General features: G+C 38.4%; 2 protein-coding genes across 2 annotated transcripts in view; one reads left to right on the forward strand and one right to left on the reverse strand.

The window, feature by feature from the left end:
- Positions 1–11,252, forward strand: part of DYNC2LI1 (dynein cytoplasmic 2 light intermediate chain 1) — a 38,106-nt gene extending 26,854 nt beyond the window's left edge. Inside the window, exons 9-13 of the mRNA NM_001038051.2 lie at positions 691–767; positions 1,353–1,423; positions 5,194–5,291; positions 5,927–6,019; positions 10,964–11,252. Coding sequence (NP_001033140.1) covers positions 691–767; positions 1,353–1,423; positions 5,194–5,291; positions 5,927–6,019; positions 10,964–11,026 — 402 coding nt within the window. The 3' untranslated portion in view covers positions 11,027–11,252. The remainder of the gene's footprint in view (positions 1–690; positions 768–1,352; positions 1,424–5,193; positions 5,292–5,926; positions 6,020–10,963) is intronic.
- An 8,575-nt stretch (positions 11,253–19,827) lies between these two features.
- Positions 19,828–26,497, reverse strand: part of ABCG5 (ATP binding cassette subfamily G member 5) — a 32,177-nt gene continuing 25,507 nt past the window's right edge. Inside the window, exons 12-13 of the mRNA NM_001024547.2 lie at positions 20,837–20,949; positions 19,828–20,026 (exon numbers count right to left, since the gene is read on the reverse strand). Coding sequence (NP_001019718.2) covers positions 19,833–20,026; positions 20,837–20,949 — 307 coding nt within the window. The 3' untranslated portion in view covers positions 19,828–19,832. The remainder of the gene's footprint in view (positions 20,027–20,836; positions 20,950–26,497) is intronic.

Raw genomic sequence — 26,497 nt, forward strand, 5'->3', positions numbered from 1 at the left:
AGTCATTCTGAATTGGCTGGGTGACCTTTGTATTTCCAAACATTCAAAATTAGTCTTAAAAGGTTTTGTAGGGTAGCCATATGTCCTGGTTTTCATCTGATTTCTCAGCTTAATGATAACAGCACCCATGCAGTTTCGTTCTTCTAAAATATTCTGGTTATGATCACTTGGCTATAGACCACCACTGAGAAGAATCAGTAGCCTACTTTGCAAACTTTAAAGGCAAATCTGAAGAGAAGTTTTAAAGTTGTTTTCAGTGAGTATCAGTATTGTTAGACTAGTCTGCAGCTCCCACATTAACTGCTTTGAGGACAACAGTATGCGTTTGGATGGAAAAGTTATTTATGATACATACCTCCTATTTTTTAACCAACCAGATTGCATTTTGGTAATGATTACAGTCCATTTGTGGGAGTAGCTGAAATGATCAGTGCATAAACACAAGTACATACAATAAATATATCGTGCACTCATGAAATTTGAAGAGTGAGTTAAAACAAATTTATCGAGATTTCTTTCTTTTCCTTTATTCGGGTTTTGTTTTGTTTACTCAAACAGGAGATTTTGTTGGGCAAATAAATAGTAATTCTCTCTGCAGTCTGTACTTGTTGAAAGCCATGTTTATTTTACCTCTTTCTGTGATTTGAAAGCTGAGCATGTAATTTATTGTCCTGATTTTTTTCTTTTTAGTTTACCAGTAAATCAGAAGCTCTATTACTAAAAATACGTGGAGTTATTAACCAATTGGCATTTGGCATCAACAAAAGGTAGCATTAAAATATTTTTTAATATCTTTTACTTTTTATTTTGGTATTCTCTCATCTGATTATTGTTCTCACAAGTCTCTTGTTTCTTGACTGGGAAAAATGCCTCAGATGACTGTTCTTAGATAATTTCATATTATCTCTTGCTTCTTATATTATTTAAATATTTATCATATTTTACAACTAAAATGTTATATAGTAGTTGGAAACTAGAATAAAATAATCATACTATTATGCTTGTTTCCTTGATCCTGTTACTTCCTTTCCCCTTATTTTAGTAGCTTTCCCACTGTTATCACTATTTTATATTAGAAATGGAATTGATCATTTTAGTAAGTATTTTTCTTAACCTTGCTATCTTTCTTGGTTTTGATTTGAGGTAATTTGGGTCTTTTTTTCTCCTATAATATCTTTATTAGAGCTATACTTTATTTTTTGAATTGGTTAAGTTAATAATCATTCACTTATTTTGAGAAATGCTCTCATAGGGGCTAGATATAAAACTTGGCTCTTGTATTTACAGTAGGGAATGGCAGGATATTTGATTGCTGAACTAAATTAGATTCTTTTTTCTTCTTATCCGTGTAGCAAATCAATATGTGTGGATCAGAATAAACCTCTGTTTATCACAGCAGGATTGGATTCTTTAAGTCAGATAGGTTGGTGAACTTATTAAGATTGTTCCATTTGTTTTAATTGCTTATTGATTTTATCCTACTGCCTGTTCACTTCATCTCCAACATCTCCTAACCCTAACCACAGTTTCTGGTTTCATTATTATTGTCGTCATGTCTTGTGTATTTATTTGTATACATTGTATTGATGCAGAATGCATCACATTGACATATTTGTGATGAAAGGGATGTTGGCATATGAGCAACTGATTTCTGATCTCTATACCACTAAAAAAAAATTGCATGTACTTTCTTTCCCTCACTGATTTCCAGGTACTTTTAAATTTTAGCTCCTTGGGTTTAAAAGAAAATCAGAAGGATAGAGTAGTCAGGAAATTCAAAGCTATATATTATAAGCAATGATGAAAAATATAAGAAATTCAAGTGTTGGAATAACTCAAAAGAACACAGTTGCATTAACTAGGTATGGCTTAATTTTTTGTTATGTAAATGCTTCATCTAATGGGATGTTGGTATGTTTCCTATACTTATCCCTAGACTCACGAAGCAGAAGAAATTTCAAGAGTTTATGTGGTCAAGCTCCCTGTCTTCTCACAGACGTAATCTCATTGTAGAGATTTTGGGGCCTAGCACCTCTGTACTCTGGGGTTGGCATAGTTTGGTTTTAACACCAATGGACAGTGGTTTTCTTTTTTCCCACCCCCCATTACTCTTACATGCTGAAGTTGACTTCAAATGTAGAGATCTTTGTCATGGGATTATAGATTGAATTGGAATGAAAAGAACAGAGGTGTTAATGAGTGATTATAAAGACTGATTTTTATAATTACAATTATTATAATTGCCAACTTAATTTCATTAGCAGTGAGAATCACTGTGTGTAATGATAGAAATGCTGATGGAAATCTTTTGCCCCTGTAAGTAGTCAGAGGTCAGAAAAAGGTCAAAAAATACTGAATTTAAAAAATCATGGAGCTTGGACCTCATCAAAGTTAAAAACTTTTGCTCTTAAAAGCCCATGTGAAAAGAATAAAAAGATATGCTACAATCTGGGAGAAATTTCGAACTACATGCTTTACAAAGGACTAGTATCTTGAATATATAACAGTAAAAAAAAATCCAATTCGAAAATATGTAAAAGATATGGCCAGATATTTTCATTACGGATATACAATAATGGCAAATAAGCACATGAAAAGATATTTAATACATTTTTTTACATGAAAATGCAAATTGAAACTACATTGAGATATTACCACACACTTACCAGAATAGTTAAAATATAGTGGTAACACCAAGTGCTGGTGAGAGGATGTGGAGAAATTGGATCACTCATACATTGCTGGCAGGAATGTAAAATAGACACTCTTTTTCTTTTGAATTTTTTATTTTGTATTCTGGAGGATGGCATGACAACCCCCTCCAGTATTCTTTCTTGGAAAATCACGTGGATGGAGGAGCCTGGTGGGCTGCAGTCCATGGGGTCACAACGAGTTGTACATGACTGAAGCGACTTAACATACATTAACTGCCTTTTGTATTGGAGCATAGCTGATGAACAGTGTTGTGGCAGTTTCAGGTGAACAGCAAAGGGACTCAGCCATACATGTGTCCATTCTCCCCCAAGCCCCACTCCCATCCAGGCTGCCACATGACATTGAGCAGAGTTCCACGTACTAGACCATAGGTCCTTTTGGTTATCCATTTTAGATATAGCAGTGTGTACATGACCTTCCCAAACTCCCCAACTCTCCCCTTCCCCCAGCAATCATAAGTTCATTCTCTAAGTCTGTGAGTCTTTCTGTTTTGTAAGTTCATTTGCATTATTTCTTTTTAGATTCCACAGATAAGGGATATCATACAATATTTCTCCCTCTCTGACTTACTTTACTCAGAATGACGACACTCTCTAGGTCCATCCATGTTGCTGCAAATGGCATTATTTCATTCTTTTTAGTGGCTGAGTAATATTCCATTGTAAATATATATACACCACATCTTTATCCATCCCTCTGTTGATGGACATTAGGTTGCTTCCAGGTCTGGGCTTTTATAAACAGTGCTGCAGTGAACACTGGGGTGCATGTATCCTTTCAGATCATGTTTTTCTCCAGATAAATGCCCAGGAGCAGGACTGCAGGGTCATATGATAGCTTTTTTTTAGTTTTTTAAGGAACCTCCATAGCAGCTGGTCAACCACTCTTGAAAACAGTTTGATGGTTTCTTATAGAACTAATCATATAGCTACCATATGACCTAGAAATTGCACTATTTGACATTTATTTGAGAGAAATGAAAATGTATGTTCACATAAAAATCTGTACATAGATGTTCATGATATGTTTATTTGTAATAGCCCAAAAGTGGAAACAACCCAGACATCATTCAACAGGTAAATGGATAAACTGTGGTATATCCATACCATGGAATACTTACTACTCAGCAATGAAAAGGAACAAACTATTGATATATACAGCAACTTGGTTTACTCTCCAGAGAATTATACTGAATTTTAAAAGCCGATCAGAAAATGTTACATACAGTTCTATTTATATAAAATTCTGGAATGAAGAAATTTTAGAAATGTAGGGAAGATTAATGGTTGTCAGAGGTTAGGGACAGAACTGTAGGCGGGGAGGGAGGGGGGGAGAGGGATTGAGAAGGAGGTGGGTTTGGTTATAAAAGAGCAACACGAGGGATCTTCCTGGGAATGAAACTGTTCAGTGTCTTGACTGTGGTCAGGGATACATGAGCCTACAAAGGTGATAAACTTGTGTACAGCTTAATACACACACACACAAGTGAGGACAAGGAGGAAATTTGGGAAATCTGGGTAAGAGTGGTGGGTGTGATCACTATCTTAGCCACCAAAGTCGTAAGGAGGCCCTGAAAGATAGAGTGAAACAGTGAGCAATGTAGATGCTAGCATAGAAAGAATGAGATATCTCAGACTATGCATTGAAAAATGTCCAAGAAGTGGCAGCATATTTTCAAATTTTTCACATTAATTTTTAAGTTATACAGGCAGTACATATATGATCAAGTTTAATATTCCATTTTCTATACATGTGAATGTGGTACAGAAAAAAGACGACTTGTTTTAATACAGTTGTATTATTCTGTGTCATCTTGAAGTTTTCCTTTTTTACTCAATACACCTTAGTGCTTTCTCCATATTAACGCGGCACATAGGTCTGTCTGGAACTTTGGCTGCTGGAGAGTGTTCCAGAGCATGGCTACGCATAGGAATTTAGTTCACTGTACCTCTATTGATGGACATTTCAGCTGAGGCCATTTTTTCACTAATACAAATAATGCGGCTCTGTGAAATCCTTAATGTGTGTATGCAGGTATTTCTAAGATAAACACTCAAACTAGAATTTCTGGGTAATAGGATGTGATCTTTTTTTGTATTTTAATAGTATTTACTGGTGCCATATTACCCTCCAGTATAGCTGTCACAATTTGCATTCTATTCAACAGCACATAAGAACATCTGTTTCCTTAAACATTCACAAACACATGAGAATGTCATATTTTCTATTTTTCCTGAGCATCTACGTAAGTGCATGGAAAGAGAATTACAATTTACTCATTACTCTGGCTCCTCTCCCTCTGGTACTAGAATCTGTCCCAGTGGCCTTGTTACACTGGGTTGAGATAAATTTTAATGGTGATTATAGAAGAAAAGGAAATGAGTGATCTAAGATTTAAGTATCATCTGTTTTATTGATAGTAATAGTTTATAATGTTTTAGTCAATGCAGTCATTTGAATTAAAACTTCCAATTCTAGGACCCCCTCCTCTTCCTGATAATGACATTGGAAAGCTTCATGCCCGTTCACCAATGGACCTGTGGAAAAAAGTGTATGAAAAGCTCTTTCCACCAAAGGTATCTATTTCTCATTCTTTTAAAGCAAGAATTTTCAGCACTATTCAACAGTTGGGCTTCCCCTTGTGGCTCAGCTGGTAAAGTATCCGCCTGCAATGCGGGAGACCTGGGTTTGATCCCTGGGCTGGGAAGATCCCCTGGAGAAGGGAAAGGCTACCCACTCCAGTATTCTAGCCTGGAGAATTCTATGAACCGAATAGTCCAATGGGGTTGCAAAGAGTCAGACATGACTGAGCGACTTTCGCCTTTTCGCTTTTGCTGTTATTCATCAGTTATTGGGAAATGTTCAAACAGGCCTATTATAGTAACTTTGTTTTCTACTTACTCAAATCAGTTAAACACTTGCTTAAAATCTACTGTCTGTCTGACCCCGTGGGGCTGAAACAATGGGTAAGACACTTTTCTCACTCTGCTTCCAAACAGAGCTCTTTCTGGTTGTTAGAGAAGGGAGAAACAGTATCCAAGAGGGAGAGAGAACCTGGGGAATTTGAATTGGCCTTCAGTGTTGATGAAGGCTCAAAAGATCAGCCTTCACTGGCTGCCCAAGAAACAGGAACTTGGCTTGTGAGGTAGATGATGGTCATTGAAGGTTTTTGGTTATGAGCATGAAGTGACTTAACAAATTGTGATTTCAGAGTATCAACACACTAAAAGATGTCAAGGACCCTGCAAAAGACCCTCAATATGCTGAAAGTGAAGTTGATGAGATGAGAATTCAGAAGGATCAGGTATTATCCTCAACATTTATTTCATCTTGAGTTTTATCACAGAAATATACTTAGAATTCCATAAATTTTTCTCAACTTATTTACTTAACTTTTTCCTTTCAAAATTATTTAAATAGTATATCTTCACTATTTATATATATATAAATTCTGATATGCATAAAGAAGGAACTAAAGATCACATAACATTCTACCACCCAGAGATGACTTAGTGTTCACATATGCTTTTTGGACTTGCCAGTATACTTTATGTGGAAGATGGGTAGTGATTCTTACCTCGCTGTTGGGAAAACACTTCCATAATATTCTTTTATTTGTGGGATTATTAGAAGGTTTTGTTTTTTATTAGGACATTTAGATATATCCATACTTTTCTTGGTGGCTCAGACGGTAAAGAATCTGCCTGCAATGTGGCAGACCTAGGTTCGATCCCTGGGTTGGGAAGATCCCCTGGAGGAGGGCGTGGCAACTGATTCCAGTATTCTTGCCTGAAGAATCCCCATGGACAGAGGAACCTGGCAGGTACAGTCCATGGGATTGCAAAGAGATGGACATGACTGAGCGACTAAGCACAGCAGCACACATACTTTTCTCATATCAGAAAGATTAAGGACTGCCTAATCTGAAAGCACATACTTGACAAAACCCAGGAACTCTCAGGAAAGTGATTAAAAGTGGAGACTGCTTTCCATATATGTGCCAGGTAGCACCATTTGTGATACACAGCCTGATATAAGAATGTAAGAGTTGGTAAATTTTTATCATGATCCAATACTGAGATTTTCCTGGATCTCCTTTTAGTTTGATAAAGCGAGTCATTGTGAAGAATATAACCTTATATAATAAGCACAGTAAATGAAACGCCCTGACCACCTCTCAGGTGGGATTTGTAGAGCTGTATAACTGTTGCTAGGATAAGCTGAACACAACCACCCACTGTGAGCAGGGACCAGGGCCTTTTTTTTTCTCAGCAGTCGCCTTTTACCTTCTGGGGCCCTAGAATAAGTAAGCAAAACATTTTAAGTACAGAAGACTTCTGAAAAACATGTCATGAATACTTAGAGGGTATTATAGCTGTAGCAAAATGAGAGGCATGTTGCAGGAACACTAAAATGACCTCATGTAACCCTTACTGTGTTTTGCAGCTTGGCTATAGAGATTAGTTGGAAGTCATCTCTGAATTAATATTTATCTAGGAGTTAGTGACTAACTGCCATTGTTGATAAGATTATCTGTTTATATTATACAGTGATCCCTTTTATACATTTATTATTAAAGGGCAGGAGTATTTCTGAGCATCTTAAGGTTTCACATTCAAATCCATCATCCCTAACTGACCTAAAACCATATGAGTTTTGAGTACAACTGGAAAGCAGCCCCACAATACCTGTATCGTTCTTCCCTTGTACCTCACTAATTACCACATTCTCTGGACAAACTTTTTTTTAGACTCACTTGAAAAGTTATAATGTCCGAATTTTGCCTCTGAAGCAGTTTCATTCATGGTCTTTTAGTAGATGAATTGATTTTAGTTTGCACATGTAGTACCCACCTCTGCTTTAAAAGTCATGCTAATGATTAGCAGTTGATACTCAATTATTTTATACATGTTCACTTCCAAATTTTGACATTCTAATATCCACAACTTTATATATTCTTGCACGTTCTTCCAAAGCCGTTTCAGGGGCTTACATTGTTTCCAGTTGTCTACTGATAAACACAGAAGCTGATTTATGTGTGAGAAAACTCTCTGTAGATTAATTTTGAAAAACCCCTATCTCCTACTAAACATTTAACAATACATTTTCATTTTTTATATGGGCAAGATAGTCAATGCCACTTTTATTAACATAGCCTACAAAAGAATTCATCTGCCGTAGGTGAAAATCTAGTCTACAGCTCTTTCTAAAAACACTGCCTTCTTGATCTTTTAATGATTATTGCTATGCTAACATTTTTCAGTGAAAACAGCATTATAATCTTTAGATTTGATTTGCCTATTAGAAGAAGAATAGCCACCTAAAAGGAATGTCTCATTCAAGGCTTTCCATAATCACACAAAATTACATCCCTACCTAAAAGCAACTGGTAACTACTTGACGTCTGTACTGTGTGCTGTGTGTCTGCCCTTCAACCCAAACAGTTACTGATTCTTGTCCTTCCTAGGAAGAAAGATGACATCTTATTTCACTGAAAATAATCCAGTGGCATATGAGTGGAGGGCTGGCCCTCGGTCTGTCCGAGTCCAGACGTGATCCTCCATATGACTCCCTCCCATCCCCAAGTCTCATTATTAGTGGCTTAAATAATCAGGCATCAAACAAAAAGTGTGGTACCCTTAAGCTTTGGCAATGAAATCAGAGCACGCCACTTCTAAGATAGGCTAATTCATGAGTCCCGTTCAGTTCCTCTAATACTGAGCCTTTAAAAAAGCCCAAGTCATGTAGAATCATCAGGCAAGAAAGATGTGTTCCTTTAAACCACACTTTACTTAAACCATACTTCTGTTACATTATCCTGCCAGTGAAAGGGGAGGCACTGAGACACAGTATTCCATAATGCTTTAAGTTCTTGATAGTAGAACATGTCATTTATGATCACTGTCCAGAATCCCTTTTGCTCCCAGTCCCCACTGATGCATGAAGATCCTCACAGAGACTGAAATTAGTCCCCCTGGTTTGAGGATCAACCTTAAGACCCCTTTTCACCTTTTCTGCAGACTAAATGTCTTTCCTAATTAGCTCTCTTTTGTCAGACTTGACATGGGCACCAGAAAATAGTTCCTTGGTATTTACTATTTTTTAAAAGTCTTCCAGTTTTAAAGCACTCCTGATTTTAAGGGAGTCAAGTATAGAAAGCACTTGCTGAATCCTTCTACCTCTTTTCTATATTTTTATTGTCAAAGCAAAAAAAAAAAATGGAAAAGGTTTGGGTAAACAGTTATTTTTAAGGTCTTCTTGGTTCAACCATACATATACATTTTGAATCCCCATTTTCAAAAAACTCTATTTATAATCCCTAGGCCTATAATTTAAACACAGACACACACTGATTGATTTACATCGATTGATTTACATGTTGGGGGGAAATGTTTTTACTGTCCTCGATTGAAGATGGTGTTTTAAGCATTATATATATTTATATTTGAAAACTTTAGAAGCTTTTAAGAAGCAGGGTAGAAACCCTTTTTGGTTTTGCTTTCTCTTTTAAAGTGACTCTCTAGAGTGGCCATGAAGAACTGTAGTGCAAAGAGAGCCCTCTTAGTTGCTGTTCCTTTAAAACATCATCACATAATGCTGAGGTCGCATGAAAGCAGTACTAAAGATCTAGTGAACACAGTGAGTTCTGTATCACGCCAGTTACTCTCCATCCTCCTCCTGGCGTAGCTGGGGGACCAGCCCAGTTCTGTCACTTTACAGCTTCCAGAAGGGAGAAACTACGAGCACAGCATCTCAGAGCAATGCCCTCACCATTACCATTGGTAAAAAAAAAATAATAATTCAGCACTTCCAATTAAAGGCAAAGTTTGTGGTAACTGATTACTGTTTATTCTTTATGAGCTAACAATCCTTGAAACCATAAGTTACAGGTAAGATAACTGGTGAACTGAGTTAATGTCATTAAAATTAAACCAAGCTATAAAGACTACTTTGGAGTTAATACTATGGAAAAAATTTTCTTCAAAGTCATTATAGTGTTTTGAAACTTTCAACATTTAAATTTCAATGACTTAGAATATATGTACGAAAGAGATCATCTGCCATTTTTCTGAAAATGAGAGTGCAGTTTTCTTTTCCTCGCAACTATGAACTTCAGTTACATTAGGCAAAGGGCAGGGATTGCCTTATCTTGCAGAGTAACCACTTTTTGCTTATCTGAAACAATGATACACTTTGTACACTTAGACACTGAACAACATGGAAGAAGCCAAAAGACAATCCCCTTAGATGGTCCCTTTTGCATGTTAGTTGTCTCATGAAGGTTTTCCCACCTCCACTCAAGTTTATCTTTGTTTTATGAATTGTAAAAGTAACATATACTCAATGGTGAAAAAAATCAAGACACATAAGTATATAATATAGAAAATGGGAGTGTCCTGCCCTCTCTCCACCTAGCTGCCTTTCTCATTTGGCACATACAGCACTATTATTTTTGTTGGCTGCCTACAAAGTCAGGCATCAGTGAGCACTGAGGTATTTAATCAGTCCTTACCGTGAGATGTCTAAGCCATTTCCGATTGCATGCCAGTAGACAGTGCAGTGAATATCCTTCTGCTCTTCTCTATTGTGCTATATGATGGATGTCTAAAGGTATAATCACTGGGTCAAAGGATATGTACATTTTAAATATTGATATTTTCCTAACTTCAACCACAATTTGACAAGAGTTGAACAGCAAATGTTTAAAAATAAGATCATTTTTGTATTCTTAAAGCATCCATGAATGTGAAAGTCATTCAGTCATGTCTGACTCTTTGTGACCCCATGGACTATACAGTGCATGGAATTCCTCCAGCCAGAATACTGCAGTGGGTAGCTGTTCCCTTCTCCAAGGGATCTCCCAATCCAGGAATCAAACCCAGGTCTCCTGCATTGCAGGCATATTCTGTACCAGCTGAGTCACCAGGGAGCCCAAAGCATGCATATAACAATGCCTAATTTTGTTACTTGAAAAACAATGTGGATGCACTATTTAGAATATAATTTTGTCTAAAATTTTAATTCATCTCCAAGTGCTACTTAGGCTACATAGATATACTCTGAAGACTACATTTCTAGAAGATACCTCCCGAGTATAGTCATTTATAAAGTAGTTGTCAAGAAATTTTGAGAGTGATAATACTTTTATAAAGGATACACTGTTACACCCCAAAAATGCTAAGGCAGTTTTAAGGCTCCTAGTTTAAATTTTAAAGTTTTTTACTAGTAAAACATGTTTTTGTTTTAGGAACTGGAACAGTACAAAAGAAGTTCTTCCAAGTCTTGGAAACAAATTGAGCTTGATTCCTGAACCTAATTCAACTGTAATGTAACCTCTTTCTTCTTTTCCAAATACAAGTAATATTTTATTAGTTAATATTACAGTAATAAGGGGGGAAAGTTTAGATGTGTAATTTATTAAAGGAAAAGTGGAATTGTTTGTCTTAGTGCAACTCCTGAGATATTTTTAAGTCTCTTAAAAAATTTGTATAATTACATGTAATATTTTTTAAATAAAAAGAATCTTTTGGGACCTACCTTTAACCTGTTTTTAAGTAGTGTATACTTGGTTCAGCACCTATAAGTTTCTGCTTATGTTTTCAGGAATATGAAATTGGGAGCATTTATTAACAGTTGTAGGTATAAGGTTAAGCATTTATATTAGACACATTCCTTCTCTAAGGCATTCTCAGCTATGTCTGGTAGGAAAGTGGAAGTGGGGTCACTTTCACAGGTATCATCATTTTACTCTAATGGTGAGGCATGAGAAGCATCTGAAGTATTTATTTAAAAGGCACATACCTGAGGAGCAGTTAAGATGGTGGCATGGTAGGATATGAAGCTCCCCTTTTCCCACAAATGCAAAAATACATCTACATGTGGAAGGATTCTTACAGAATATCTACTGAATACTGGCAGAATACCTCAGACTGCTGAAAGAGCAAGAAAGTCTCCAGGTAACCGGATAGGAAAAAAGATTAAAAAGAAAATGAGAAAGGAATGGGCTGAGACCTGCACCCCTGGGAGGGAGCTGTGGAAGAGGAAGGGTTCCTGCACCCTGGGAAGCCCCCTCACCAGCGAGATCTGCCGGGACGGAAGGGGAGCTTCAGAGCCTCAAAGGAGAATGCAGCAGCCAGAGTAGAAGAAAAACTGTACAGATGGTCTTGGTGGCAACCTGAAACACCAGTCTGCCAGTGTGGGCAGGGAACGTGTCAGAACTCAGGCTTTCAGAGATCAGACCTGGAGAGAGGACTAAGATTAGCTGTGCAGAAACAGCCTGGGAGATGTTGTTGGAATCTAGTGTGACCACAACTGAGGGTGTGCATGGAGGAAGCCCAGGCCATCTTAGAGGCCAGGTGTCACTGGGGGCGGATCCACCACTGTAGCCTTTTTCTTTGTGCACAAACTTACAGAGGGCAGGACCCCACCTGCACTGGTTACAGGGTTGGTGACAAACCACCACCACCTCCCTTGCAAACTCTAGCAACGATCATGAACTGCCTCCACTCGCGCTGCATGCTCCAGGGGCGCATCTGAGCCACCACCACCACCAAGACCCTCAGGACTGGGCACCGGCTGCTGCATCTGCACACTCCCTGTCAAGGTGATAACCACCAGCACATGCTGAGGAAAGACACAACAGGCATCCACACACTAAATACAGCCCTCATACCAAATATAGTAAATCCACACAAGCTAGACAAGGACACGCCAACATAAATAGCCCTTCAAGCAACAGTAGATGATTGTTTCTTCTAAACTCAGAGTAAAAGAAGTACAAGTAAAATGAAAACATAGAGGAACCACTCCCAGGTAAAAGACAAGAGAATTCTCCTGAAAGAATAAATAATGAAACAGGCCTCTGCAGACTACTAGACACCAATTTGAAAAAGGAGATAATGAAAATACTAGAGGCAGTAAGAGAAAAACAGAAAAGAGTTACAAGGGAACTCCTATAAGGTTATTAGCTGATTTCTGTACAGAAATATTGCAGGCCAAAATCAAAGCTACAGTGAACTATCATCTCATACTGGTCAGAATGGCCATCATCAAGAAGTCTACAAGCAATAAATGCTGGAGAGGACGTGGAGAAAAGGGAACCCTCTTTCACTGTTGGTGGGAGTTTAAATTGATAACAACTACTGTGGAGTACAGTATGGAGATCTCTTTAAAAACTAGACTAAAACTACCACACAACCCAGCAATCCCACTACTGGGCATAAACCCTGAGGAAACCATAATTGAAAAAGACACACGTACCCCAGTGTTCATTCCTGCGCTATTTACAATACCTAGGACATGGAAGAAATCTCGATGTCCATCGACAGATGAATGGTTAATGAAGTTGTGGTACATATACACGATGGAATATTACCTTGCTATGAAAAGGAACACATTTGACTCAGTTCTAGTGAGGTGGATGAACCTAGAGTCTATTATACAAAGTGAAGTAAGAGAAAGACAGATACTGTATATTAACACATATATATGGAATCTAGACAAGATAGTATCTATGATCCTACTTGCAGGGCAGCAAAGGAGACACAGACATAAAGAACAGACTTTTGGATACATTGAGGGAAGGAGAGGGTGGGATAATCTGAGAGAATAGCATTAAAACATACACATTTCATATGTAAAACAAATAGCCAGTGGGAGTTTGATGTATGATGCAGGAAACCCAAAGCCCATGCTCTGTGACAACCTAGAGGGATGGGGTGGGGAGGGAGGTGGGAGGGGAGGGTTCAAGAGGGAAGGGACATATGTATACCTATGGCTGATTCTCGATGATGTATGGCAAAAACCATCACAGTATTGTAAAGTAATTATCCTCCAATTAAAAAACTATTGCAGGCCAGAGGGGCATGGCAAGATACATTCAAATACTGAAAGAGAAAAATCTGTAATCTAGAATACTCTGCTCAGCAAGATTATTATTTAAAATAGAAGGAAAGAATTTCTCAGACAAGCAAAAACTAAAAGAATTATAGCAATACTAAGCCTATCTTAAAGGAAATACTGAAAGGTCTTCTCTAAATAGAAAAGAAGTAAGAATCTGTAGGAAAGAGAAAATCACAGTTGGAAAGTAAATCACTTAAATAATCTGGTACACAATTTAAAAAATCTATGAAAGTAATGACAACCACAATGAACAGCAAAAGGATGAACATGAAGATGTAAAAGAGGACATCAAAATCATAAAATGTGGGGAAGGAGAGTAAGAACATATAGTTTTGTTTTCCCCTAGAATGTGTTTGAGTCTATACGACTACCAGTCCAAAGCAAGTAGATACAGAAAGGGATTAACGTACTTGAAGAACGGGGTAGCCACAAATTAGAAACATACAACAGATTCATAAAATATGAAAAAGAAGAGCACATAAGTATAATACAAAAGAAATAAAAGAAAAAGGGAAAAGAAGAAATATAGTCAATAATAAAACAAAGTTTAAAATGGCAATAAATACATAGCTTGAATACATATGTGTCAATAATTACCTTAAATGGCAATGGACTAAATGCTTCAATCAAATGGCACAGGGTGGCAAATTGAATAAAAAACATGAGCCTACAATATGCTGCCTATAAGAGTCCCACTTCAGGGCAACAAACACACATAGATTGAAAGTGAAAGGATGGGGAAAGATTTCATGCAAATGGAAAAGACAAGAAAACAGGGGTCTCAATACTCATATCAAAATAGACTTTAAAACAAGGGCCACAAAGAAAAAGAAGGACACTAGATAATGATAACAGGATCAGTACAACAAGAGGACTGTACACTTGTCAGCCTAGATGCCCCTAATGCAGGAGTACCCTCATACATAAATACTAACGGACAATGGGAGAGATAGACAGGAATACAATAAGTAGGACGCTTCAACACCTCACTCATACCAATGGACAGATCTTCTAGACAGAATAAGTAACAGATCATAAGTGATACAATAGAACAGTTAGACTTAATTGACATTATCCGGACATTACATCCAAAAAACCCCACAGAATACACATGTCCCCCGCATTGTAGACAGACGCTTTAGCGTCTGAGCCACTGGGGAGGTCAGTCTCCCAAAGCAATAGAAATAAAAACAAAAATAAACAAACGGGACCTAATCAAAGTTACAAGCTTTTGAACAGTAAAAGAAACCACAAACAAAATGAAAAAACAGCCTACAGGATGGTAGAAAAATTTGCAAAAGATATAACCAACAAGGGCCTAATTTCCAAAATATATAAACAACTCAACTGAACAACAACAAAAAAAACAAACTAATCAAAAAAATGGGCAGAAAATATAGACATTTCTCCAAAGAAGAAAAATAGATGGCAAACAGGCACATATATAGATACTTAGTTCAGTTCAGTCGCTCAGTTGTGTCCGACTCTTTGCGACCCCATGGACTGCAGCACGCCAGGCTTCCCTGTTCATCACCAACACACAGAGCTTGCTCAAACTCAGTTCCATTGAGTCAGTGAAGCCATCCAACCATCTCATCCTCTGTCGTCCACTTCTCTTCCCGCCTTCAATCTTTCCCAGCATCTGGTCTTTTCACATGAGTCAGTTGTTTGCATCAGGTGGCCAAAGTATTGGAGATTCAGCTTCAACATCAGTCCTTCTCATGAATATTCAGGACTGATTTCCTTTAGGATGGACTGGTTGGAGATCTCCTCGCAGTCCAAGGGACTCTCAAGAGTCCTCTCCAACACCACAGTTCAAAAGCACCAATTCTTTTGTGCTCAGCTTTATTTATAGTCCAACTCTCACATCCACATACGACTACTGGAAAAACCATAGCTTTGACTAGATGGACCTTTGTTGGCAAAGTAATACCTCTGTTTTTTAATATACTGTCATAACTTTTCTTCCAAGGAGCAAGCGTCTTTTAATTTCATGGCTGCAGTCACCATCTGTAGCGATTTTGGAGCTCCCCCAAAATAAAGTCTGTCACTGTTTCCACTGTTTCCCTATCTATTTGCATGAAGTGATGGGACCAGATGCCATGATTTTAGTTTTCTGAATGTTGAGTTTTAAGCCAACTTTTTCACTCTTCTCTTTCCCTTTCATCAAGAGGCTCTTTGGTTTTTCTTCGCTTTCTGCCATAAGTGTGATGTCATCTGCATATATCTGAGGTTATTGATATTTCTCCCAGCAATCTTGATTCCAGCTTGTGCTTCATCCAGCCCAGCATTTCTCATGATGCACTCTGCATATAAGTTAAGTAAGCAGGGTCACAATATACAGCTTTGACATACTCCTTCCCTGATTTGGAACCCGTCTGTTGTTCCATGTCCAGTTCTAACTGTTGCCTCTTGACCTGCATACAGATTTCTCAGGAGGCAGGTCAGGTGGTTTGGTATTCCCGTCTCTTTCAGAATTTCCCACAGTGTTGTGATCCACACAATCAAAGGCTTTGGCATAGTCAGTAAAGCAAAAATAGATGATTTTCTTGCTTTTTCAGTGATCCAATGGATGTTAGCAATTTGATCTCTGGTTCCTCTGCCTCTTTTAAATCCAGCTTGAACATCTGGAAGTTCACAGTTCATGTACTGTTAAAGTCTGGCTTGGAGCATTTTGAGCATTACTTTACTAGCGCGTGAGATGAATGCAATTGTGCAGTAATTTGAGCATTCTTTGGCATTGCCTTTCTTTGGGATTGGAATGAAAACTGACCTTTTCCAGTCCTGTGGCCCCTGCTGAGTTTTCCAAATTTGCTGGCATATTGAGTGCAGCACTTTGACAGTATCATCTTTTAGGATTTGAAATAGCTCAACTGGAATTCCATCACCTCCACTAGCTTTGTTCATAGTGATGTTTCCTAAGGCCCACTTGACTTCACATTCCAGGATGTCCGGCTCTAGGTGAGTGATCACACCATTGTGATTATCTGGGTCATGAAGATCTTTTCTGTACAGTTCTTCTGTGTATTCTTGATACCTGTTCTTAATCTCTTCTGCTTCTGTTAGGTCCATACCATTTCTGTCCTTTTATGAACACATCTTTGCATGAAATATTCCTTGGTATCTCTAATTTTCTTGAAGAGATCACTAGCCTTTCTCAGTCTATTGTTTTCCTCTATTTCTTTGCACTGATCACTGAGGAAGGTTTTCTTATCTCTCCTTGCTATTCTTTGGAACTCTGCATTCAAATGGATCTATCTGTCCTTTTCTCCTTTGCTTTTCACTTCTCTTCTTTTCACAGCTATTTGTAAGATGCTCAATATTACAAATAATAGATGTTCAGTATTGCTAGTTATTAGAGAAATGCAAATAAAAACAATGAAGTAACATTTAACACTGATCAGAATAACCATCATTAAAAAGTCTACAAATAACAAATGCTGGAGAGGGTGTGGAGAACAGGGAAACTTCCTACACTGTTGGTGGGAATGTAAGTTGGTGCAGCCATTGTGGAGACCAGTATAGAGGTTCCTCAGAAAACTAAAAACCGAATTCCCATATGATTCAGCAATCCCATCCCTGAGCATATACCCAGACAAAACTATGATTAGGAAGATACATGCACCATATCTAATATATATATGTATACACACACACACACAACTGAATCACTTTGCTGTACAACAGAAACTAACAACATTGTAAGTCATCTATACTTCAGTCAAAAAAAAAAAAAAATTGGGGCTTCCCTGGTAGGCCAGTGGTTAAGAATTTGCCACACAATGCAGGGGACATAGGTTCCAGATCCCGCATGCTGCAGAGCAACTCCATCTGTGTGCCACAGCTCCTGAGCCCACATGCCCTAGAGCCCCTACTCCACACCACAGTGGAGAGAGCCCCTGCTCACCACAACTGGAGCAAGCCCATGTGCAGCAGCAAAGACCCACCCCAGCCAAAAAATGAAATAAATCTTTTTTAAAAAAATAAAATACATTCCTGAATCCCCACAGCCAGAGATCCTCAATCCGTGGGTCTGGAATGTGGCTTAGTAATCCGCATTCTTCATCAGTACCTCTGGTGATTCTGACATACTTAGATAAGTACAACTTTTTGAAGAACAGACAAATTTAAGGAAATATTCTATCAATAAGCAGGCCAAAACTGTATGAGTTGGTAATAACCAAGATCATTTCCAAGGTGGGATAGCCTTTAAGAATCCTTCTAACTTCTGGAGATGTATCTGCTAGCCAAGTTCAGTTGGAGTAAGCATAACTGCTGTCATTAAACAGGAAAGTAAGTTATCCCATATTCTTCCATTTCCACTATAAAATATGTTAACTTTTCTATGCCATGCACCCAGCTTTAAATAAACATTTACTAACCTTAAGAACACAAAGATTGATGAGTGGTATTGGAGTGGATAGCAAACTACCCTGTTACAGCAATGAAATACAAGTTTCTAAACTAGTGACAGTCAGTGCGTATGGTTCCCGTCCTCTGGAAAACAGAATTTTCACCGTGTCTCCAAGGAACTACAGTCATAGAAACAGACAGGCGCCTTTCTTGAGTGCTGCAAAGAAAGAGCTCCCTGTAACACTGAATGTTATGATCTCAGAAATATTACTGACTTGGTGGAAACAGGATTTTGGATTATTTAATTTGATTTTCTTACACATCACTGTCCATTTTTAACTTGAGAAACTGTCACATGTTGAAAGTCATTGTGTTTTTCTAAGATAGTATCACTAACATTTAATAGCTTGAAGTCACATGCTATGTCAATTTTCCAAATGTTTCTGAGCTAGAATGAAATTCCATCTGCATATGAATAGTAGAAAAAATGTTTCCACTTAGATTGTACACCCATATCTTTAGTAAGTTGAAATCAGTGATTTCAAAAGAGGTTCCTGTGGGACTCTCTTTGAACTGCTTTAATAGATTATCATCTCCAGAACTGTCTATAACTGATGTGACATATATACTCTGTAAGGCATTATGTAACTATTATACCATAATCATCAGTGTCAAAGACCTTTTATAAAAATTGACAATACTATTTTGGTAATTTACCAATGTCTCCAGATTCTTGAATACTGTTCTGAGAAATAGAATTTTACCATGGTTTCCTTAATAAAATGATCTTTCTCACTATAATGTGAGATGTTTCAAATACTATAATTTATCATTCTTTACAAGTTAGGTCACAGTAACAGAACAAGTTCATGTACTCTCTAAGATAGTCTCATTCAAAGTTACCATGGTAACATGGAGACAGTTTCATTTCAGACTTGGACATGAATTACTTGAAGATCAGAAAGATAATCCATCATTTAGTCCAGAACCCACTTTTAATAATCTGTATACATCATTTGATCCTTAAAAATACGTACTGATCAGCATTCTTTTAATTCCAGAACATGAATCCCTAGCATGTAACCCTGCTTTTTTTAGTGTAAATGTTGTGTCAGTTGAGCATCTTTTCTATGTGGACTTTAAATAACAGCTGCTCTCTAACCTTAAAAAGGTCATTTCTCAGTTCATGCATACACTTTACCTAGTAACATTTAATTTTGTAAGTAAACTAAGTTGACAGTGAAAAATAGCAAACTATTTTTGTCTAATGTGCTGTTTTCAGTTCAGCCCATTCCTGCCATTTTTCATTTTTAACCCTCAATAAAATCAGTGGATGCTCTGTGTCAAGGGCCTTCACTCAGCATCTATCCAACATCCTCTCCATGTGACTAGGTAACTTATCTGGACTTGGACACATAAATATGGGTTTGGAAATGATAAACCATTCTTACCCAATTCTGTGATGCTTTGCTTCAGTGAAACAACTTTTTCTGTTACTTACAGCTGATAATATTCAAATATTTTCTTTTTTACCAAGTCCTTTGTCAAATGTAAGCATAATCTTTGACCTATTTTTTCTGTGTCTAGAACAAAGACAAATAGTCACACTAGTCTCCCATAACTTTATGAATTATTATTTACATCTTTGAACCTGCTCCGTCACAATTTCCAAATAACACAAGTCCCTCCAAGTTGGAATAGCATTCCAGGCCTGCATGGATCCAATGGGCACAGATGGAGTCTTAATGGTTAAAAGACTTACAGTTGTACTACTGAGAATCATGTGGCATTCTTACTTCAGAAATTCAAAGCAGTCATGTATATCTAGGAGCTTAAGTTCCATTTTGTAGCAGTGTCCTTTACTATCTGCTAATGAGATAATCCCTTATTTTAAACACAATTATTCCTAGGATGACAAGAGCTGGGATAAATGAATACAAAATGAGAAAGTTTGCTGTGAATCTGGATGTTGCACCTGGGCAGTTTCTCTCAATGAACTGAGCTCCTTGAGTGATGGTACACATTGGGTTAGCTGACACAGAGGCGTTTGAGTTGCCTGCCAGGGAAAAGATTGACAATGTCAGATATGGTAATTCCAAGATAATTGAATCCACATGTGTTTACCAAATGCCCACTAAATGCTTAGTATTCTGCTAAGTACCCTTCTTCATAAAGATACAGGACTTTTTAGAGAGCCCAGAATTCATTATTAGATGAAGCAATAGTGAGTGTTGGGAGCCTTGAAGATGGAAATGGGTTTGTTCCCACTTTGGGTATATATTCATTACCCAAATGAATGAATAATACTGATAAAAATTATGATCACTTAGCACTGAGTATCCCAAGGTTACTAATGTTATCACCTAGAGAGATTTAAAACAACTATGACATTCTGCCTTGTTCTTTCGTTGTTGTCACAGAGTGGCCTGGGATTTCCAAAGGCCAGGAGGGCCTTGCTGTATTCCCACTGCCCTCTCGCAGGATTAGGGAACATTTGTGCCAAAAATGGCTTCACTCAGCTACATACTCTGTACATTTGGGGAGAACAGGAGGCCACTGCAGCCTGTTTCAAGCTAGGTATAGGAACTGATTCCATCCAGAATATATTAGAGTTTACTTCAGTGTATGTTAAATCCGTCATTTTCTAAAAACATCAGAATGCCCCTAAGCTGCTGACCTTGGACAAGTGGTTAGCTTGATGAATGCTTACTATTTTAAAAATCAGAGAAAATGTTAGACTCTTCAAAACAAAGTTTTAAATCTATTTTACAATTACACTAGTTTTTTACTTAAAAAATACATTTCCCTCAAGAAATTGTGTTTTCAAATGAATATGTAAAAATAAATTCCAAAATAGAATACTTACCACAAGTGAAATTCTGTCCATAGAACTCATTGACTACGAGAATCTCAGAGCAATATTTTTGGAATGTAAAATAACCGAGGATTTTAAAAGGAATGGGCATTTCTTGTATGTTTCTTAAGAAAAGACAAAAAGAAAGAAAGAAAAACTTCAGTAGGCTTTGGTAACAGTCCTACCAAAAGAAAGGCAACTCTTATGTTTCACAAAAGGAATGTATATAGGTTTTCATCTCTCATGATAAAAATTATGCTTACTACAAAAAGTTCAAACAACACTGAGAAGTATAGAGAAATACCACTGCCCGGAAATAACTGCTGTTAACATTTTAGTGATATATGTAATACATATATTTATGACATTTTACATAAATGGAATCAAACTACTAATCCTCTTTCCTAACCTGCTTTTTCAAACAAACATGTATCTCAGATAGCCTTTCAAGTCAGTAAGCATAACACTGCATCATGTTTAATCACAGCTTGGTGGCCCACTATAGAAGAAACATGAATGTAACACACCCCTGATGATGGACTGGTATTTAATGTTACTGTTAGGCACCATTGATACAAACATAAAAGAAAATAACGCATCACATTAGAGGAGGATGTTTGTGATTAAATAGATTTGAGCATGCTAGAGTATGAAGTGAGAACTGAACCGTAACCCAAGGGATGGAGAGAACCAGCAGACACTCATTGTGAAACCTGTTTCAGGAGAAACCTCATGCCGGCCTTGTGCCCTTCTCGGTTCACTCTATAGCTTCTATCAGTCAACAAATATGTATTAAATTCTTTCTGTTTGCAAGGCACTAATTCAGGGTGCTTAAAAATCAAATCCCTTATGATTATACAGTGGAAGTGAGAAATAGATTTAAGGGCCTAGATCTGATAGATAGAGTGCCTGATGAACTATGGAATGAGGTTCGTGACATTGTACAGGAGACAGGGATCAAGACCATTCCCATAGAAAAGAAATGCAAAAAAGCAAAATGGCTGTCTGGGGAGGCCTTACAAATAGCTGTGAAAAGAAGAGAAGCGAAAAGCAAAGGAGAAAAGGAAAGATATAAGCATCTGAATGCAGAGTTCCAAAGAATAGCAAGAAGAGATAAGAAAGCCTTCTTCAGCGATCAATGCAAAGAAATAGAGGAAAACAACAGAATGGGAAAGACTAGAGATCTCTTCAAGAAAATCAGAGATAGCAAAGGAACATTTCATGCAAAGATGAGCTCGATAAAGGACAGAAATGGTATGGACCTAACAGAAGCAGAAGATATTAAGAAAAGATGGCAAGAATACACAGAAGAACTGTACAAAAAAGATCTTCATGACCCAGATAATCACAATGGTGATCACTGACCTAGAGCCAGACATCCTGTAATGTGAAGTCAAGTGGGCCTTAGAAAGCATCACTACGAACAAAGCTAGTGGAGGTGATGGAATTCCAGTTGAGCTATTCCAAATCCTAAAAGATGATGCTGTGAAAGTGCTGCACTCAATATGCCAGCACATTTGGAAAACTCAGCAGTGGCCACAGGACTGGGAAAGGTCAGTTTTCATTCCAATCCCAAAGAAAGGCAATGCCAAAGAATGCTCAAACTACCACACAATTTGCAGTCATCTCACACACTAGCAAAGTAATGCTCAAAATTCTCCAACCCAGGCTTTAGCAATATGTGAACTGTGAACTTCCAGATGTTCAATCTGGTTTTAGAAAAGGCAGAGGAACCAGAGATCAAATTGCCAACATCCGCTGGATCATGGAAAAAGCAAGAGAGTTCCAGAAAAACATCTATTTCTGCTTTATTGACTATGCCAAAGGCTTTGACTGTGTGGATCACAATAAACTGTGGAAAATTCTGAAAGAGATGGGAATACCAGACCACCTGATCTGCCTCTTGAGAAATTTGTATGCAGGTCAGGAAGCAACAGTTAGAACTGGACATGGAACAGACTGGTTCCAAATAGGAAAAGGAGTTCGTCAAGGCTGTATATCGTCACCCTGTTTATTTAACTTAGATGCAGAGTACATCATGAGAAACACTGGACTGGAAGAAACACAAGCTGGAATCAAGATTGACAGGAGAAATATCAATAGCCTCAGATATGCAGATGACACCACCCTTATGGCAGAAAGTGAAGAGGAACTCAAAAGCCTCTTGATGAAAGTGAAAGTGGAGAGTGAAAAAGTTGGCTTAAAGCTCAACATTCAGAAAACGAAGATCATGGCATCCGGTCCCACCACTTCATGGGAAATAGATGGGGAAACAGTGGAAACAGTGTCAGACTTTATTTTTCTGGGCTCCAAAATCACTGCAGATGGTGATTGCAGCCATGAAATTAAAAGATACTTACTCCTTGGAAGGAAAGTTATGACCAACCTAGATGGCATATTCAAAAGCAAAGACATTACTTTGCCAACAAAGGTCTGTCTAGTCAAGGCTATTGTTTTTCCTGTGGTCATGTATGGATGTGAGAGTTGGACTGTAAAGAAGGCTGAGCACCGAAGAATTGATGCTTTTGAACTGTGGTGTTGGAGAAGACTCTTGAGAGTCCCTTGGACTGCAAGGAGATCCAACCAGTCCATTCTGTAGGAGATCAGCCCTGGGATTTCTTTGGAAGGAATGATGCTAAAGCTGAAACTCCAGTACTTTGGCCACCTCATGCGAAGAGTTGACTCATTGGAAAAGACTCTGATGCTGGGAGGGATTGGGGGCAGGAGGAGAAGGGGATGACAGAGGATGAGATGGCTGGATGGCATCACTGACTCGATGGACGTGAGTCTGGGTGAACTCCGGGAGTTGGTGATGGACAGGGAGGCCTGGCGTGCTGTGATTCATGGGGTCGCAAAGAGTCGGACACGACTGAGCGACTGATCTGATCTGAAGGAATCCAAAAGAAGTACCTACCCCTAAGGATTCATAATGGAGTTGGGAGACAGAGATTCTATAGCCTTAAGACTATAAAAATACACAGCAGTGAACCATTTGTGCTTAGAAAATATAAAAAAATAGTACCAAGTGTCCATGATATTCTTGTATTTAGTATTTACGGTTTCACCAAGTGATCCCTAAACTCCATGACTTTCAGATATTGACAATGTTCTGAGGCATGAAATTGACTTAGCCACATTGAGAGGCGGCTGATTGGAAAGGATAGATGGGAGTCTGGGGAAAAGGAAGAACCCTAGGGCAGCAGAACAGTGTGAGCACAGGCCTGTGCGACTGGGCTAGAAAGGCTCGAGCGGAGGGTCTGATCTGGGAGCAGTGGGAGGCGAGTTGAGAACGGCAGCCGTGACCAGCTGTTTTCAGGGCCTTGTAGGGGCTTGCCGTTGAAGGACCATGAAAACGATCACATGTCAATCAGTGTTTTAAGAGTATTAATGCGGCACCAGCAAGTAGGATGGACCAGAATAAGGACACGGAGGAACAGCAATAAAGGGAGCAGGCTACAGCGGAAGTTCAAGGATGAGATGACAAAGGCTTGGGACAGGATGATGGCCAGGAGAAGACGGCTGCCCAGCTGGCTGGAGTGTGAGGAGGCAGGAACCACGTGTCTCTGTCCTGTACTGCACCCCACAGGGCAAACACAAAGGCCCCACATGCATTTGGGACTTGACAGCGGGGAAGAAAACCAGTGTGATCTGGTCACCGATCCAGTGTACAGGTAAGTCCTAGAAGAGAGTAGTCATTCATTTATTTACTCAGTCCAAATATTTTTTGCAAACCTAATTGGTTAAAGGCCTTGGGCCAGCCACTGAGAGAAGCTGTAACGCTTCTCTCAAGATGCTGACAGTGTATGTGAGGAAGACTGCAACATGAGCAGTGAGACCTAATAAAGGGGCCTGTCAGAGACCGCTTGTCCTGTGCCAAGGCAACGGCAGGCAGGCTTTGTGCAGGCGCAGAGGGGGACAAATCGATCAGTGAAAGACACAGGAGGAAAACCAGGCAGTGACACAGAAGTCCTCACAATACATCCAAGAGGGAGGAACCACAGACCCAAATTTATTGACGTAGGACCTTCCACACAGGGGAAAAAAGCATGCATACCTTACTCTTTCACAACAGTATGAGCTTATTTTAATTAAAGATTACATAAGAGTCTAGCAAAATACACAACAAAATTTAACTCTGGGCTGTGATACTTCAGGTAAATAACTTACTTAGTGTGTTTCTACATTGTGTATGTTTTTTCCCCAAAGAACCTGCATTCTTTTGTAAGAAGAACAAAGCTCTTTCCACTTGAGTTTAAAGGAAGAGGGAGCCAAAAGTGCAAATGTTGTAGGCAGTCAGTCAGGAAAGATGAGTTGAAGGAAAAATATAAACTCGATGACTAAGACGTTGATGTGGCCTTCAGGAGTAGTTTCACCCCAATGATGGGAGTGGAACCCAGGTGAGGCCTTGGGATACTGAGGTTTTGCAAAGAACCCAAGGGCATTTTGGTAATGTTGGCCACTGCCTCCCTCCCTCTTCCTATAAACCAAACACATAACGATTCAAATAAGAAAGAGGAAATGCTGCTGAAGGTTGGGTCTGTAACCTGCGGGCTTGATTTCATGCCATTGGGGTAACTGGATCCTGTGCATTTTTCATAGATGCGAACAAGCCACTTAAGCCACATAGGCAAATATAATGTCATGGTGTCACTGCACAAAAATATCTCCTTAACTGGCCAAAACCTAGCTCACTTTGCTTAATGGTATCTCACCTTTTATAAGTCACTACAGTTCATGAAGTGTTTCCACACCGATGACCTCATGAGTCTCATGTTCCCTTGAGACAGAGGGGGCTGAGATCATTATCTCCATCTTATAAACGAAACTTATTAAGATGGAAAAGCGACTTGCCAATGGTCACTTGGCAGCTGAATGGTTGGAGGAAGACTGACTTCAGGGAGCCACATGCTTCCTGAGAGGCTTTTTACAGTGTGAGCAGAACAAAGTCAAGTCTGAGCTTAGTTTTCTTACCTGAACATCGATTGCTCTGAGTTAAAAAAGTAAACAAAGAAATATGATTACATGTAATAGCTGCTCAGTAGCTTATTTGATTGGTTTTTAAGTCAAAGAAATAGCCGTCTTCACATTTTTCTCAGGGACCCATAGTTTGCTTGCTAGATCCAACTCACATCACCCACCAGGAACCACTTTCACCCTCCTAAAATTTTCCACCCTTCTTACTACTACTTTTTTAAAACATATGTATGTGTGCAAGTATATTTTTTCCTGGTTATAAAATAATGCTGTCCATTATAGAAAGTTCACAAAAGAGAGAAAAATATAAAGAAAAATTAAAATGAATGTCACCCAGAGATAATTACTGTTAACATTTGGTGCATGTCCTTCTGGTCCTGATACTTTCTTCAGCAGTCTCTTACCTTCTCTTACCTCTTTTCTTATCTGACTATTCTAACTTCCTTGAAATACCTGGGAATTGAGAGCTGGACTAGAAACTCAACAGTGCCAGGGGAAGAAATGGACTAAATGCGTGCTAGTTAGCCTGTAATAGGCTGTGCTTCTGGAGCATAGCTTGGTTTTTCTCCTTTTGCTGTAATGTCTTATGACATATGAATCATATTGATAACACACCTAAATCATCATTTCCTGAATCTCACTCTGAAGACATTTTATTGAATAAACTGTAAACAGTTCAGAGTCTAAGCAATATTGATT

This window comes from Bos taurus, chromosome 11 (genome assembly GCF_002263795.3).
Source record: "Bos taurus isolate L1 Dominette 01449 registration number 42190680 breed Hereford chromosome 11, ARS-UCD2.0, whole genome shotgun sequence".
NCBI lineage: Eukaryota > Metazoa > Chordata > Mammalia > Artiodactyla > Bovidae > Bos > Bos taurus.